Source organism: Danio rerio, chromosome 6 (assembly GCF_049306965.1).
Source record: "Danio rerio strain Tuebingen ecotype United States chromosome 6, GRCz12tu, whole genome shotgun sequence".
NCBI lineage: Eukaryota > Metazoa > Chordata > Actinopteri > Cypriniformes > Danionidae > Danio > Danio rerio.
In genome coordinates, this window is record NC_133181.1 from 30668287 (window position 1) to 30683051 (window position 14765).

A 14765-nucleotide genomic window follows, 5' to 3' on the forward strand; every position below is an offset into this window, starting at 1 on the left:
GCCCTCGTCCAATTTTGACCGTGTTTTCGGATCTTGCCGCGTTCTTGCCCCATCGCTAACTCGTTCTCTTTTATTTTTTGGATTCTGTTTTTCATCTTACCTAATTTCTGGAACCGCTTTTCCCCGGACTCGATCCCGGTCATCGCCGTGGCCGGCTCCACCTCCTCTGGGCCTCCACTCCGCTGAAGTAATGCTGCGAGCTAAGAGGACAAACTGGTTGGGGCGGGAAAGCCCTTCAGACGGAGATGAGCCCTCAGCCGGCGAAGAGGAGGAGCGGCATCACACCGCCCCGTAGCGTTCACTTGAAAAAAACAAAACACGGCCATACGTACCTCCGGCCACGTAAAATGCAGTCTCCAGAAACGTCGGCGGGGCTACGTTTCCAGAATGAGCTTGGGTTGAGTTGATTACTTAAAGGGCCATGACAACCCCCACTTTGGGTTTAGGTCCACCTCAGATTTTTTTCAAAAGATGCATCATAGTGGGCGTGTAGCTCCGCGAGCAAAGGGCAGGAGTGGGCGTGGTCAGCAGAGCAGGGGAGAAGGAGGGGAACAAGCAACTGTTGTCAGTCGGCTCACAAAATGAGACACAAACCATGCGGAGACGCGTGATTTTATAGTTTACAAAGTTAAAATACAAAGAAACAAATCGTAATTTAATGCCCTGCTACATTTGTAATTTCATAAACACATAACCACAATTTATATCATTATAAAGATAATGTTCATATAAACATTATAAATGAGGACTTTTCCCTCAATCCCGGGTCCGAATCATAGGTTTGAATGCAAACTTAGTGCAGCAGGTCTCTGCCCTTTCTATTTTAACCATTAGCCCTGCTGGTAATCTGGAGGATTTAGGCGAACATGGCAGCACGGCGATGTGTCTAAATGTGAACGAACTACTGATAAAAGACAACATCCGTCATTCTCTAATTCTCCTTCTGCTCACCCGACAAAAAATGCTTGCAGCACACACACAACTTTGCTGTATCGGCCCTGACAGTATCGCAGGGAAAAATATGCAACAAACCCCGTGGATCATGTAAACAAACAACCCTTATGAATGACTAAGCGCTGCGTGCTGTGGGTCTGCAGACGCTTCTCACCCAGTCATCAACATAGGATTTCACAGCTGAGCCTGGCACTGGCAGCCAGGTCTGCTTTATGTTTGGAAACCACGTGCTCTCATGCATATTTAAGAAGCCGGCTCTTCTCATAGGATAAGAAGACTGCTATGAATAATAATAAGAAACCGATGCATCATCTTTGCACTTGCAGGTCTGCGCTACGTTGTTGATTTTTATCCCGCCCCAAAAATCATTTTAAACCCGGAATCTAAAATTAGCTGACAAAAGCTCAAAATTATCCAGTTTTCCCCAGAATTAAAGCTGACAGGTGCTATTGTTGTCTTAACTGATGCTTAACACACACAAATCTGTTAAAATCTCAAAAAAAGTACTCCAGGGTTTCGTGAACCTTTAAATAGACATGGCTACTTCTTTATTAGATACTGCAATATTTTTATTATCAATATTCAATTGCTAGACGTTGGTACTTATTAGATACTAGTATTAATTTATCAGAAACTAGTGATAAACAGATAGTAGTACATATTCAGTAGATTCTAACACTTTATTAATTAGTCACTGTTTTTTGTCACTAGTTAATATGTTTTTAAAAATTCTATCCACTTGTTAAGTCGTTACCTATGGAAAACTGTTTCTGGGTCCAAGCCGCTCATTTAAATTGAGAAAATATTTGTTGTTGCATCACAAATATTACCAATATTATCAACAACATTTAAAAAAAATATTAAATATTAATAATAATAATATTAAAGATATTAGGCATGGATATAAATATATATTGCGATCATGATTTTCGAAAACAATACATCGCTTTGTAAACGTTTATTAATACCATTTGTTAAGTCTCCCCTTACAGTTTAAAATAGTGAATTCTGACCCTTCGCGTGATGTCACACTTAACAAGCGGAAAGACTTCTTTCAACTATTTAATTTTGGCTAGTATGTATTTAATATATGACTACATACATTCTTGGTACATTATGTGGTTAGTACTTATTTTTTGACGCTAGTAGTTAGTCTTAGATTCTAGAAGTTATTTAGGGTACACTTTATTTTAAGGTGTCAACATTACGACATTCATTTACCTACTGGGTATTATTATAGACATGTACTTACTATGTGGTTTAGGTTAAAATGTGGGTTAGGTTTAGGGTTAGTTACTCATAATGACGCAGTATTAATTGAACAATAGTAAGTACATGGAACACGTGTAACGGACACCTTTAAAATAAAGTGTTACCAATATTTATTATAAACTCTTGCATATAAAAGGTCTTAGTTCCTATCTCATATATATTAGGTTTATTAATACGCACTAGTTCTTATTTATTAAATATTCATACCTATTAAATAGATCAGTGTACTTATTAAAAAGGTTTTAGTGTATTTTTAGTAGGTACTAGGCATTACATACATGCTAAAAGGCTTGTTTAAATGTAAAACTAGCCACATGTCACTTCTTATATAAAAAGCTAACTATCTGTTTGTGTGTGTGTGTTTGTAGGAAATAAAGGAGCAGTGGGGGTCTCTTTTATGTTTAACAGAACCTCCTTTGGATTTGTCAACAGTCACCTGACCTCAGGAAGTGAAAAGAAACTGAGGTAAGCCACAACCCCAAAACCTGGCAGTGTCACAAATAACAAATTAACATGTGAGTAATAATAAAAGTACAATACAAAATCTGCACTGTTGCACATTCATTAACGGATTACTGTACTTTTTCTAGGCGAAACCAGAACTACGTTAGTATTCTGCGCTTTCTAAATCTGGGCGATAAGAAAGTTAATCCTTTTGACATCACACATCGATTCACACACCTCTTCTGGCTGGGGGATCTGAATTATAGGGTTGACCTTCCATCACACGTATGTCAACATGAATGTGTTCATACTCACACGTGCAATAAATATTTAGTATTTAGATTTTACTTTGAATGCATATAGTAAGAAGTCTTACATTTTAAAACTTTCAACGACATAAGTTTGTAGACTGAGGAAACCGGCCACTTTATTAGGTGCACCTGTCCAACTGCTTGTTAACATATTTCTAATCAGCCAATCACATGGCAGCAACTCAATGCATTTTAGCATGTAGACATGGGCTGTGTATAAAAAAAAACTGCATACTACTCAGTAGGTACTGCATTTGAATTTCAACGTACTACTCGGCCGTTAGAAAAGTACTCTACACATTTGAATTCTATGAATTCGGACGTACTACTTGGCTCGCATACTTATTTTAGCGTACTATGTAGTATAGAAGTATGCGGTTTCAGACGCATACTTCAAAGTCAAGGTCAAGGTCAAGACGATCTGCTGCAGTTCAAACTGAGCATCAGGATGGGGAAGAAAGGTGATTTAAGTGACTTTGAATGTGGTATGGTTGTTGGTGCCGGATGGGCTGCTCTGGCTATTTCAGAAACTGCTGATCTACTGGGATTTACACACACAACCATCTCTGGGGTTTACAGATAATGGTTCGAAAAAGAGAAAATATTAAGTGATCGGCAGTTCTGTGGGCACAAATACCTTGTTGATGCCAGAGGTCAGAGGAGAATGGCCAGACTGGTTCCAGCTGATAGAAAGGCAACAGTAACTCAAATGAGCCATTGTTACAACTGAGGTATGTAGTAAAGTATTTCTGAACGCACAACACATCGAACCTAGAGACGAATGGGCTACAGCAGCAGAGACCACACTGGGTGCCACTCCTTTTTTGAGGAGCAAAAATTCACGCAGGCTTACCAAATCTGGACAGTAGAAGATTGGAAAAATGTTGCCTGATCTGATGAGTCTCGATTTCTGCTGTGGATGGTAGGGTGAGAATTTATTGTCAGCAGCATGAAAACAAGGATCTATTCTGCCTTGTATCAACGGTTCAGGCTGGTAGTGGTGGTGGTGTAATGGTGTGGGGGATATCTTTTTGGCACACTTTGGGATCATTAGTACCAACTGAGCATCATGTCAACGCCATAGCCAACATGAGTATTGTTGCTGACCACATTCATCCCTTTATGTCTAAAGTTTACCCTTTCTTTTGATGGCAACTCCTACTTCCAGCAGGATAACGAGCCAAATCATCTCAGACTGGTTTCTTGAACATGAAAATGAGTTTACTGTACTCAAATGGCCTCCACAGTCACCAATTCTCAATCCAATAGAGCACCTTTGGGAATGTAACGGGAGATTTACATCATGGATGTGCAGCCAACAAATCTGCAGAGAACTAAAATCTCTGAGGAATATTTTCAGTACCTTGTTGAATTTATGCCACCAAGGATTAAGTTAGTTCTGAATGCAAATCCAGTACTTATAAGGTGTACCTTATAAAGTGGCCAGTGAGTGTATATAATTAGAATTACTCTTTCTAATAAAAAGTTTATTTCATGCATGTGAAATTGGAACAGATATATAAATGAATAGATTTATATGTATAAATTGTGTATAAAATAATGACTGTGAAGCGTTTTTACCCATTTGTTGACATTAAAAACCTTTTCAAATGGATCTTTTTTATAAATTCTTTAAACAACTAGGTTTTATATTTGTTAGGAAAACTTTTTTTTTTTGTTTAATCAATGAAAGTACTTGCATTGATTATACATTTTATAAAAATACACTTTTATAAATTTAATTTGATCCAGACATCAAAATGGCAAAGAAAATATTTAAATTAACTCAGATTTTTTGCAACATTTATTAATAAATTATTTCAATTAAAGGTTATATCGGGCGATGCAGTGGCACAGTGTTTAGCACTGTCGCCTCACAGCAAGAAGGTTGCTGGTTCGAGCCTCAGCTGGGTCAGTTGGTGTTTGTGTGTTTGCATGTTCTCCCCATGTTTACGTGGGTTCATTCCGCTGTGGCTACTCCAGATTAATGAAGGGACTAAGCAAAAAAGAAAATGAATGAATGAAAATTGACCGTAGTGTGTGTATGAATGAGTGTATATGGATGTTTCCCAGTGATAGGTTGCAGCTGGAAGGGCATCTGCTGCGTAAAACATATGCTAGATAAGTTGGCGGTTCATTCTGCTGTGGCGACCCCAGATTAATAAAGGGACAAAAAGAAAATAAATGAATAAAAGTTATATATGTTCATTTTTGTCATAGACTTAAGTTTAGATGGACTAACAATATTTACAAAGATGAAAGAATACTCTAACAAATGTGCTTATAATCTTAATGTTGATCAAAAGAAAAGAAAAAAGTTTAGACATGAGTGTGCTATGAGTCAGTTACCCACACTTTGATGCCTTGCGGCAAGAAGTGTCTTTGTGGTTTAGAGTGGTTAGTTGTATTCAGAACAGGCAGTTCCTCTATTAAGATGAGAACTGTCACGTACAGCAGCTCCTGAGAACCAACTGACAGGAAAAGACGAAACCTTTGCATATTTGTTTGCTCTTTGCAGGAAGCAGAGAACATTGTGATGAAGATCAAACAGCAGCAGTATAAGGAGCTGCTGGCTCAAGATCAGCTGAAAATAGAGAAGGATGAGGAAAAAGTCTTCTTAGAATATGGTGAGAGCACAGCTACCTCTCACTGATTTCAGTACACTAAACCGATCCCCATTTCTGACCATAATAAATATGCACCACTAATATCTATTCATAAGCTATCATATTAAAACATAGTTTGTGCATAATGTTCCTATTTTGTTTTGTTTTTTTCCATTGTAATGTTTTTGTCACTTGCGAATGTATTCAATGTTTATGTCTAGTCCAAATAGACAGACCTAACTAAAAGCAAGACCTTTCTTCAACGATAGAAAGGTGAAGTCAAACTCTTTTCTTTTTAATTTGACCCCAATTTTATTAAATGCCGTTTTAAAATTCTGCCAGTACACCCTATCACAACTTACTCAATGTCCATCTCTGGACCAAACTAACAGGGCCAGTTAAAACGTTAAACTGCAATTAATAAAATTGTACTTCCACTAATGTGAAAAATTATTGCGAAATGTCCCAGTGAATACATAAAGAGGAACTTGCTGAGACATTTATTTCTGTACCTCTGTACATTGATTTGCTTCCAGCTGAAGTGGAATATTGAGTAGGGGCGGAGCTTTGTTTTTGCCCATTATTTCATCCTAGCAGACTAATGTTAAGAAGAATATGGTTAAGAATATTGTGACTGAAGCCATCAAACTGATGAAGAACCACTATTCCAAACATAGAAGCAAATGGTCAAAATTTGATTGAAGATTATCAACAACATTTTTTTCAGTGGATTAACTTGCACATACACTGTAAAGCCCAAAAAGTTAAGGTAACTCAAACCATTTGAGGAAATGGTGAACTTAATCCATATGAGTAAACAAAGCAGTTTGAGCACAGTAAAACCCAATAAATGAAGAGAACTCAAACCAACTGAGTACTGTAAAACCCAGTAAGTCAAGGCAACTCAAACTGTTTGAGGAAACTGATTGCTACAAACCAATTTAGTTAAAAAAAAGAATCTAATACTGTGAACCTACTCCATTTATGTTAAAGTAATGAGGTATTTAGTTAACTCATTACCTTCAACACTGTGTTGAAGTAATTCAACAATGAGTAGAATTGACTTTCTGTGCATTGAGTTCACTACACTCATTTCATTTCATAAAGTTGACTGTTGGGTTTTACAGTGTATTGATTGTTCACGTAAAGAATAAATGGTTTACACCAGCAAAATAATCATTGTAAATTTCTATTTGAATAAACTTTAAAATCCAACCTGAACTCTTGTAGATCACAAGCACACAATCGTGACACCATGCGTGTTTTACAGCATAGGTCTCAAACTGAATTGCTGGAGGACCGCAGCTTTGCACAGTTTTGCTCCAACCCTAATCAAACACAGCTGATCCGACTAATCAAGGTGCCAAAAGATTATTAAGCAGGTTAAGAGTTAAGAGTTTGAGACCATTGTTTTACAGCATCAAAAACAGTCAAATCAAAGTAAACGTGAACAAAATGACAAAAATGAACACTTGGACGTACATTAGCTTGATTGGAACTACCTTAAATTATGTCAAATATCTTTGAGAAAAGGAGCCTGATCACATTTAATTTTCTGGACGTGTGCTTTGCTGTGCACACCCAGCCAAAACTCACACATTTAGTTCTGCCAATGTTTCTACATGAGCCCAACAAACAAACAGAGAAACTCTGAAATAGCCAGTTTAACTTTTTTAACAGTTTAACAGTACAAACCGCCATTATATAATAAGTTGCCTAATTACCCTAACCTGCCTAGTTTACCAAATTAACCTTGTTAAGACTTTAAATGTCACTTTAAGCTTTATAGAAGTGTCTTGGAAAACATCTAGTAAAATATTATTTACTGTCATTACGGCAAAGATAAATTAATTCAGTTATTAGAAATTAGTTATTATTATGTTTAGAAATGTGTTGAATTTTTTTTTTCTCTCTGTTAAACAGAAATTGGGGAAAACAATAAACAGGGGGGCTAATAATTCAGGGGGGCTAATAATTCTGACTTCATCTGTATAAAACAAATCAACTTTCAGCCAGTTTTAGAAATGTAGAACCTCATGCTGTTAAAGAGAAGGATTTTCATTTGTGAACAAGAAGTCATATATATGGAGATTGCATTTTAGAACATATTGAATGGGTACACATTACAGTGTATACAATCTGTTTGTTTACAAATTCTATATATTGTTAAGGTGTATTGAGGTCTTCTACTTTTTTTTTCTTTTCTTTTTTTTTGCAAAGGAACACACTAAAATAAGCCAGGAAACCAAAAACAAGATTAAAAACAATGCTATTTCATGCATTATTGATATTATCAATTCATAACTTGTTGATTTAGTGGCTAGTTGGTATTAGCATTTTTGTTAAAAGAAATATATTATTTTAAAAAAATACTATAAAAAATTCAATTGCTTCTTTAATCATCACTTTGGGAAATATTTAAAAGAAAAAAAAATTAAAAAGGTGCTAATAATTTTTGCCTTAGCATAATCAAATAAAATAAAGGCTCTATAACAAGGTCATTCAGTGCCAACTCCATGCTAAAAATGTGATATTTACAGCCTGATCTCACTAGAAAACGTAAGTATTTTACGTTTTGCCAGTTTAGTGGCTAATTCGTACGAATTCGTACGAGTTCAGTCGTACGAAATGGTACCATTTTAAAAAGGAGGCGTGGCACCTGACCCCACCCCTAACCCCAACCGTCATTGGGGGATAAGCAAATCGTACTAAATGGTACGAATTAGATCGTACGAATTCATACGAATTAGCCACTAAGTGAAAAAGTTATGAATTGCCGTGAGATTGAGTTGGATATTTATCTGTCTATAAACATGTGCTGGACTGATTTATAGCTGCTGTTCAGCAGTGCTCCTTTTAATACTTATTGTGTGTGTTTTTTTATTACAGTGGAGGAAGAAATTACATTTGCCCCGACTTATCGCTTTGAGAGAGACACACGGGAGAGATATGCCTACACTAAAGCCAAAGCCACAGGGGTAAAGTGTGAAAGCCACAACACATTTAAACAACCTTTAAAGCAGATACATAATAAAATTAGATTTTGTACTTGCATTTAATAATGAAAATCCTCTTTATATAAATATATTATCTCACAGACCAAATACAACTTGCCCTCGTGGTGTGATCGTGTGCTTCGCAAGTCCTACCCTTTGGTGCATGTGGTTTGCAACTCATATGGTTAGTCTATTGAATATGAAATGCATGTTTCCAAGGGTGTTTTGCATTTGAGGTTTGTTAAAGCTGGACTATAAATACTGATGCATTATGTTAAAATTGACACAATTGGTCATGGTTCAAACATCTGAAACTGCTGAGTGTCGGGCTAAATATGCTTGAGCAAATATGTGATGTTTTTTTTATCACTTGAGAACTAGTGAAATGAGCTTATAAATGTGTAAAGAAGCCAAAACAGCAACAGGAATTCCTCCATCATACAAACACACACACACACACACACACACACACACACACACGCACACACACACACACACAAAGGAAGATCTGCTATAAGAAGACACATTTAAGACACCTTTATTGAATTGTGATGGTAAAAAAAACATTTATATTTGAGCACTAGTTTCTTTTTATGATTGCATCATGTAATCACACCCTGTTTTTTTTTAAACCAGGGTTGTCCAATCTCCTACCCTAATTAAACATATATAAACCAAATACGGCATTACGGTGACTCAGCGTTGTCGCCTCACAGCAAGAAGGGCGCTGGTTCAAGTCCCAACTGGGCATTAGGTCGAAATTGACACATTTGGTCATGGTCCAAACATCTGAAACAGTGCTGAGTGCTAGGCTAAATATGCTTGAGCAAACATGTGAGATGTTTTTTTTTTTTTTTAATCACTTGAGAACTAGTGAAGTGAGTTTATAAATGTGTAAAGAAGCCAAAACAGCTGCAGGAGTTCCTCTGTCACACACATGAACGAACAAAAGAAAGAAAGAACAGAAAGACTTACTTACTTAACTTACTTAAATTACTTAACTTACTAACTAACTAACTAACTAACTAACTAACTAACTAACTAACTAACTAACTAACTAACTAACTAACTAACTAACAAGGCATACAAGAAACATCCACACAGGTGTTTAGGCATTTTGGAGCTAAACTCTACGGTCTTCTAGAACCAAGTACAGTACAGTATAGATCTTATTGATGTGTTCGTATTTCAGTCAAAAACATGCAGTTCAGAAGACTTCTGGCAGGCATGATTAAAGACTAGCTGTGTATTGCCTGTGCTTCCACCATTTTTAACATATAGTTTCATATTTAAGCCTTTCAACAACAGATGTAGTACATTAGCTGTCTTCAACTTTGCAATGATTTGGTTATAATCGCTTCGAAATTCAAAAACTGCAGTTCATTTGTATAAGCAGAGACCTCATTTTTTTTTAGCTGCTAAAGGGTTAGTTCACCCAAACATTTACTTATCCAAGATGTAGGTGACTTTTATTCTTTAGTAAAACATTAAAGAAGATTAATGGCCACTTTTTTAGATTAAAATTTAACAAGTCATGCCTACAAAAGTAATTCATAGCCGTTGCTGCATATTGGTGCAATCACAGATAAGAACCAATCTGAAAAAAAAAAAAAACCTACATCCTCAATGTTTAACAACATCCCCACACCTGAGTGCCAATTGTGCATACGTCATCGAGTAATTAGAAGCTTGCTGTACTTTTTTATGTGTATTTATTTTTAATCTAAAAAATGGGTAACCATTGACTTGCATTACAGTTGAAATCAGAATTATTAAACCCCCTGAAATATTAGCCCCCCCTGTTTATTTTTCCCCCAATTTCTGTTTAATAGAAAGATTTTTTCCCACATTTCTAAACATAATAGTTTTAATAACTCATTTATATTAACTGATTTATTTTATCTTTGCAATGATGACAGTAAATAATATTTGACTAGATATTTTTCAAGACACTTCTATACAGCTTAAAGTGAATTTTAAAGGCTTAACTAGGTTAATTAGGTTAACTAGGCAGGTTAGGGGAAATAAGGTTAGTTATTGTATAATGGTGGTTTGTCCTGTAGATTATGGAAAAGAATAAATAGCTTAAAGGGGCTAATCATTTTGACCTTAATTTTTTATTATTATTATTAAAAACTGCTTTTATTCTAGCCAAAATAAAACAAGACTTTCTACAGAAGAAAGTCTGAGAAATTTTGTGAAATATTTTTAAATATTTAAAAAAGAAAAAAATCAAATGGGGTTTAATAATTTAGATTTTAACTGTACATGAATCACCAAGGACCACAAATTCAGCTAATTCCTTTCTTTAATGATCTACTAAAAAGAACACAGTCATCTACATCTTCTATGGTCTGAGGGTGAATAAATCAAATGTATATATATTTTATTATTATTTTTTATTTTTATTTTTTTTTTGGGTGAGCTATCCCTTTTATGGCCCTCTTGTTTGACCGGCACCTAATTCTGTATGTCAGCATTTACATATTTTCAGATGGAGCAATTATACTGTAGTTAATTTTAACAGAGGAAAAAAACTGTCAAATGTGAACACACCCAGAATGAATGCATATACAACATCATGGTATTAACCACCATTCATTTCTGATATTTTAGGATGCACCAATGATATCATGACCAGTGACCACTCGCCTGTATTTGCCACATTTGACGTTGGCGTGACCTCTCAGTTTGTTTCAAAAAATGGTATCGTAAATATTTCACATTGACAACAATCCTCCATTTAGATTTTTCAAAACTGGAAAAATGTATTGTTTATAGTTTCACTATACTTTATTTATTTTTTTACATTTTTTGCAGATCTGTCAAATGACGCTCGAGGTGCTATAAAAATCTTGAATTGTGTGGCTGTCCTTTGTACTAAATCAAAGACCAAGTTCTTCATCGAGTATCACTCAAGCTGCTTGGAGAGTGAGGAGCCATATGCATTTCACTTTCATTTATAAAATAATCACAACACGTCTTATGAAACAACCCTCTTTGTGATTTGTAGAATCACACAAGCTACTTCAAAAAAGGCAGTCCATTTAAATTCTTCCTTTTCATTTTGTAGAGTTTGTGAGGAGTCCTGATGGTGAAAACCAAGAGATGGAGGGCTCAATAAAAGTGCGATTTGCAGGACAAGTTGAGGTAAAAACTGTATTTAATGACACTTCACACAAAACTGAGCATTCTTTCATTATTTACTCACCCTCCAATTGTTCCGAACCTGCTAAACGCAATAGACAATATTTTGAAGAAAACTGGAAACCTGTAACCATTGACTATGGAATCAATGATTACAGGTTTTCATCTTTCTTCAATAATCCTTCTTTTGTGCTCAGCAGAAGAAAGAAACTAAAAAAGGCTTTAAAACCACATGAGAGTGAGTAAATAGTGAGTAAATGCTGGGGTAAGCTAATAGACACCAAAATACTATGAGGTAAAATTCAGCCACCATGTTTACATGGTCTTTGTGAAATGACTTTGCAGCTCACACCCATCATTGCAGATCCAGAATACCTCCTTGATCAGCACATCCTCATCTGCATTAAATCCACGGATTCTGATGAGTCATATGGTAAGTTCATCAAAAATAAGTGAAAGTTAACATTCCTATAATCTAAACTGGCCTATTGCTCACTGACCACATCTGCAAGCAAGTCATTTTCTGATTGAGGCCCATATTCTACTTAAAATGTAGGTAACATTTATTTAAAAAGCATCACCTATTAGGTCTCAAGTCATAGTTTCTCGGTCCAATCCTAAAAAAAACAATGGTATTAATATATTCTCAACAGCTATTAGTTACACCTGTTCTAATTTTTGTTAATGTAAATATCTGAGCACTCACAAGCTCTTCTGCAGTGCTGCATTTAACTCAGAGTTGAGCAGTGGTGGAAAGAGTATTGGAAAACCATACTTAGGTAAACGTACCATTCATACCTGCCAACACTACCGTTTTTCCCGGGAATCTCCCTTATTTCAGACCCATCTCCCAGTTTGTTCTGTCTTCTGGAAAACTCCTAGAATTTCACCCCCTCCAAATGCTAGCAACTTACAGCAAGAAGGTCACTGGTTCGAGCCCCAGCTGGGGCGGTTGTCATTTCTGTGTGGAGTTTGCATGTTCTCCCCGTGTTGGCATGTCTTTTCTCCGGGAGCTCCGGTTTCCCCCACAGTTCAAAGACATGCAGTTTGGTGAATTGAATAAGCTAAATCGGCTGTAGTGTATGTGTATGAATCCAAGAGTGTATTGGTGTTTCCAGAGGTGGGACAAAGTCGTTGTTTGGCAAGTCACAAGTAAATTTTAATTCATTGCCCTCAAGTCCAAAGTCAAAGGCCAACAAGTCTCAAGTCAAGTCCAAAGTCCTACGGTTTGACATTCGAGTTTTTTCGAGTCTTTTTTGGGTTGTGGCTGGAAAGGGCATCTGCTAGGTAAAACATATGCTTGATAAGTTGATGGTTCATTCCGCTGTGGCAACCCCAGATTAATAAAGAGACTAAGCCAAAAAGAAAATGAATGAATGAATTAATGAATTAATTAATAATTAATTAGTATTGGACTGTTTTTATGTATGTAAACACAATAATTTTGTTCTCTGTCTCTAGGTGAAGGCTGTGTGGCGCTTCGCTCTGCTGAAAGCTCTTACACTGAATTCAGCATCACACTCACACACCATGGTGAACGCACAGGCTGGCTAACAGGAGCCATTCAACTGCCCAAATCTGAAGGAAAACAGACAGAGAAACTGTATGGTGAGTGCACGCTTTGTACAGCAATGTCTGTTACATGCCAAATGAAATCCTGTTTCTGCCCTCATATCAATTTAAATAATGATTAATTTCTTGCATTGGATAATTTAATTGCTTAATTAAATTTGAGTTTGTTTCTGAAAAACATTTTTCCTCAGAATTATGGTTGAATATACTGTACAACTGTTAGAATAACAAGTTCTGAGAAGAAAGGTCTGAGGTATAAAAGAGTAATAAAGAATGTTTGGATTAGAAGATTAAGTATGGTGTTACCTTTATTCTTTTTATTCTGAGGTGGAAATGAGCTTCCGTAGTTACAACTAGAAGAAAGCTGTAATATGTGTTTTGTCTCAGAGTATTGAGGCCATGTCCCTTTTCTTAAAATAATCTGGCTTTTTTCTGTTTTAGATTTCATTAAAGTCGGAGATGATCCAGGAGCTGGAAAAGGCAAAACAGGAGATAATACGAAAATGTAAAATATTTCAATACTCCTTTACAATTTACATGTGTTATTTTATGACATGGTAATATCTAAAAGTATTATGTTACTTATGTATGCCTTTTTAAATCAAAGTTTCCATATTTAAAAAAAGGAAACAAAACAAAAGTAAAATGAATTATAAATATAAAATAAAAAATAATAACATAGAAAAACATATTTATATTAATAAAATAATAATAAAAAATATATAGTAGCTTTCATTCATTCTCTTGTTGGCTTAGTTCCTTTATTAATTCGGGGTTGCCACAGCAGAATGAACCGCCAACATATCCAGCAAGTTTTTTTACGCAGCGGATGCCCTTCCAGCCGCAACCCATCTCTGAGAAACATCCACACACACACACTACAGACAATTTAGCCTACCCAATTCACTTGTACAGCATGTCTTTGGACTGTGGGGGAAACCGGAGCACCCAGAGGAAACCAACGCGAAGGCAGGGAGAATATGCAAACTCCACACAGAAACGCCAACTGAGCTGAGGTTCGACCCAGCGACCTTCTTGCTGTGAGGCGACAGCACTACCTACTGCGCCACTGCCTCACCCTTCTATAGTAGCTTTCATTATAAACATTTACTGTAAATGTCAAACAAAATTTTAATAAATAATGATGTAAACTAGAAAGGCAAACTTCGTAGGCAAATTTTTTGCCGGCAGCTAGCTCTCTGCAACTTTCACATGGTCGCCTACTGAAGCTAAGCAGGGCTGCGCCTGGTTAGTACCTGGATGGGAGACCACATGGGAAAGCTAGGTTGCTGCCGGAAGAGGTGTTAGTGAGGCCAGCAGGGGGCGCCCAAACTGCGGTTTGTGTGGGTCCTAATGCTCCAGTATAGTGACAAGGACTCTATACTGTTCATTGAGCACCGTCATTAGGATGAGACGTTAAACTGAGGTCCTGATTCTCTTTGGTCATTAAAAATCCCAGGATG

General features: G+C 36.3%; 2 protein-coding genes across 3 annotated transcripts in view; both read left to right on the forward strand.

The window, feature by feature from the left end:
- The window catches only part of LOC141386287 (uncharacterized), an 816166-nt gene that overhangs the window by 506202 nt on the left and 295199 nt on the right, over positions 1–14765 (forward strand). The window lies entirely within an intron of this gene.
- Positions 1–14765, forward strand: part of inpp5d (inositol polyphosphate-5-phosphatase D) — a 51540-nt gene that overhangs the window by 28968 nt on the left and 7807 nt on the right. For both annotated transcript variants that reach the window (XM_021474094.3, XM_068219213.2), the window contains 11 exons: positions 2595–2691; positions 2817–2955; positions 5500–5608; positions 8477–8565; positions 8686–8767; positions 11200–11289; positions 11404–11514; positions 11657–11733; positions 12076–12163; positions 13192–13338; positions 13744–13807. In XM_021474094.3, coding sequence (XP_021329769.1) covers positions 2595–2691; positions 2817–2955; positions 5500–5608; positions 8477–8565; positions 8686–8767; positions 11200–11289; positions 11404–11514; positions 11657–11733; positions 12076–12163; positions 13192–13338; positions 13744–13807 — 1093 coding nt within the window. The remainder of the gene's footprint in view (positions 1–2594; positions 2692–2816; positions 2956–5499; positions 5609–8476; positions 8566–8685; positions 8768–11199; positions 11290–11403; positions 11515–11656; positions 11734–12075; positions 12164–13191; positions 13339–13743; positions 13808–14765) is intronic.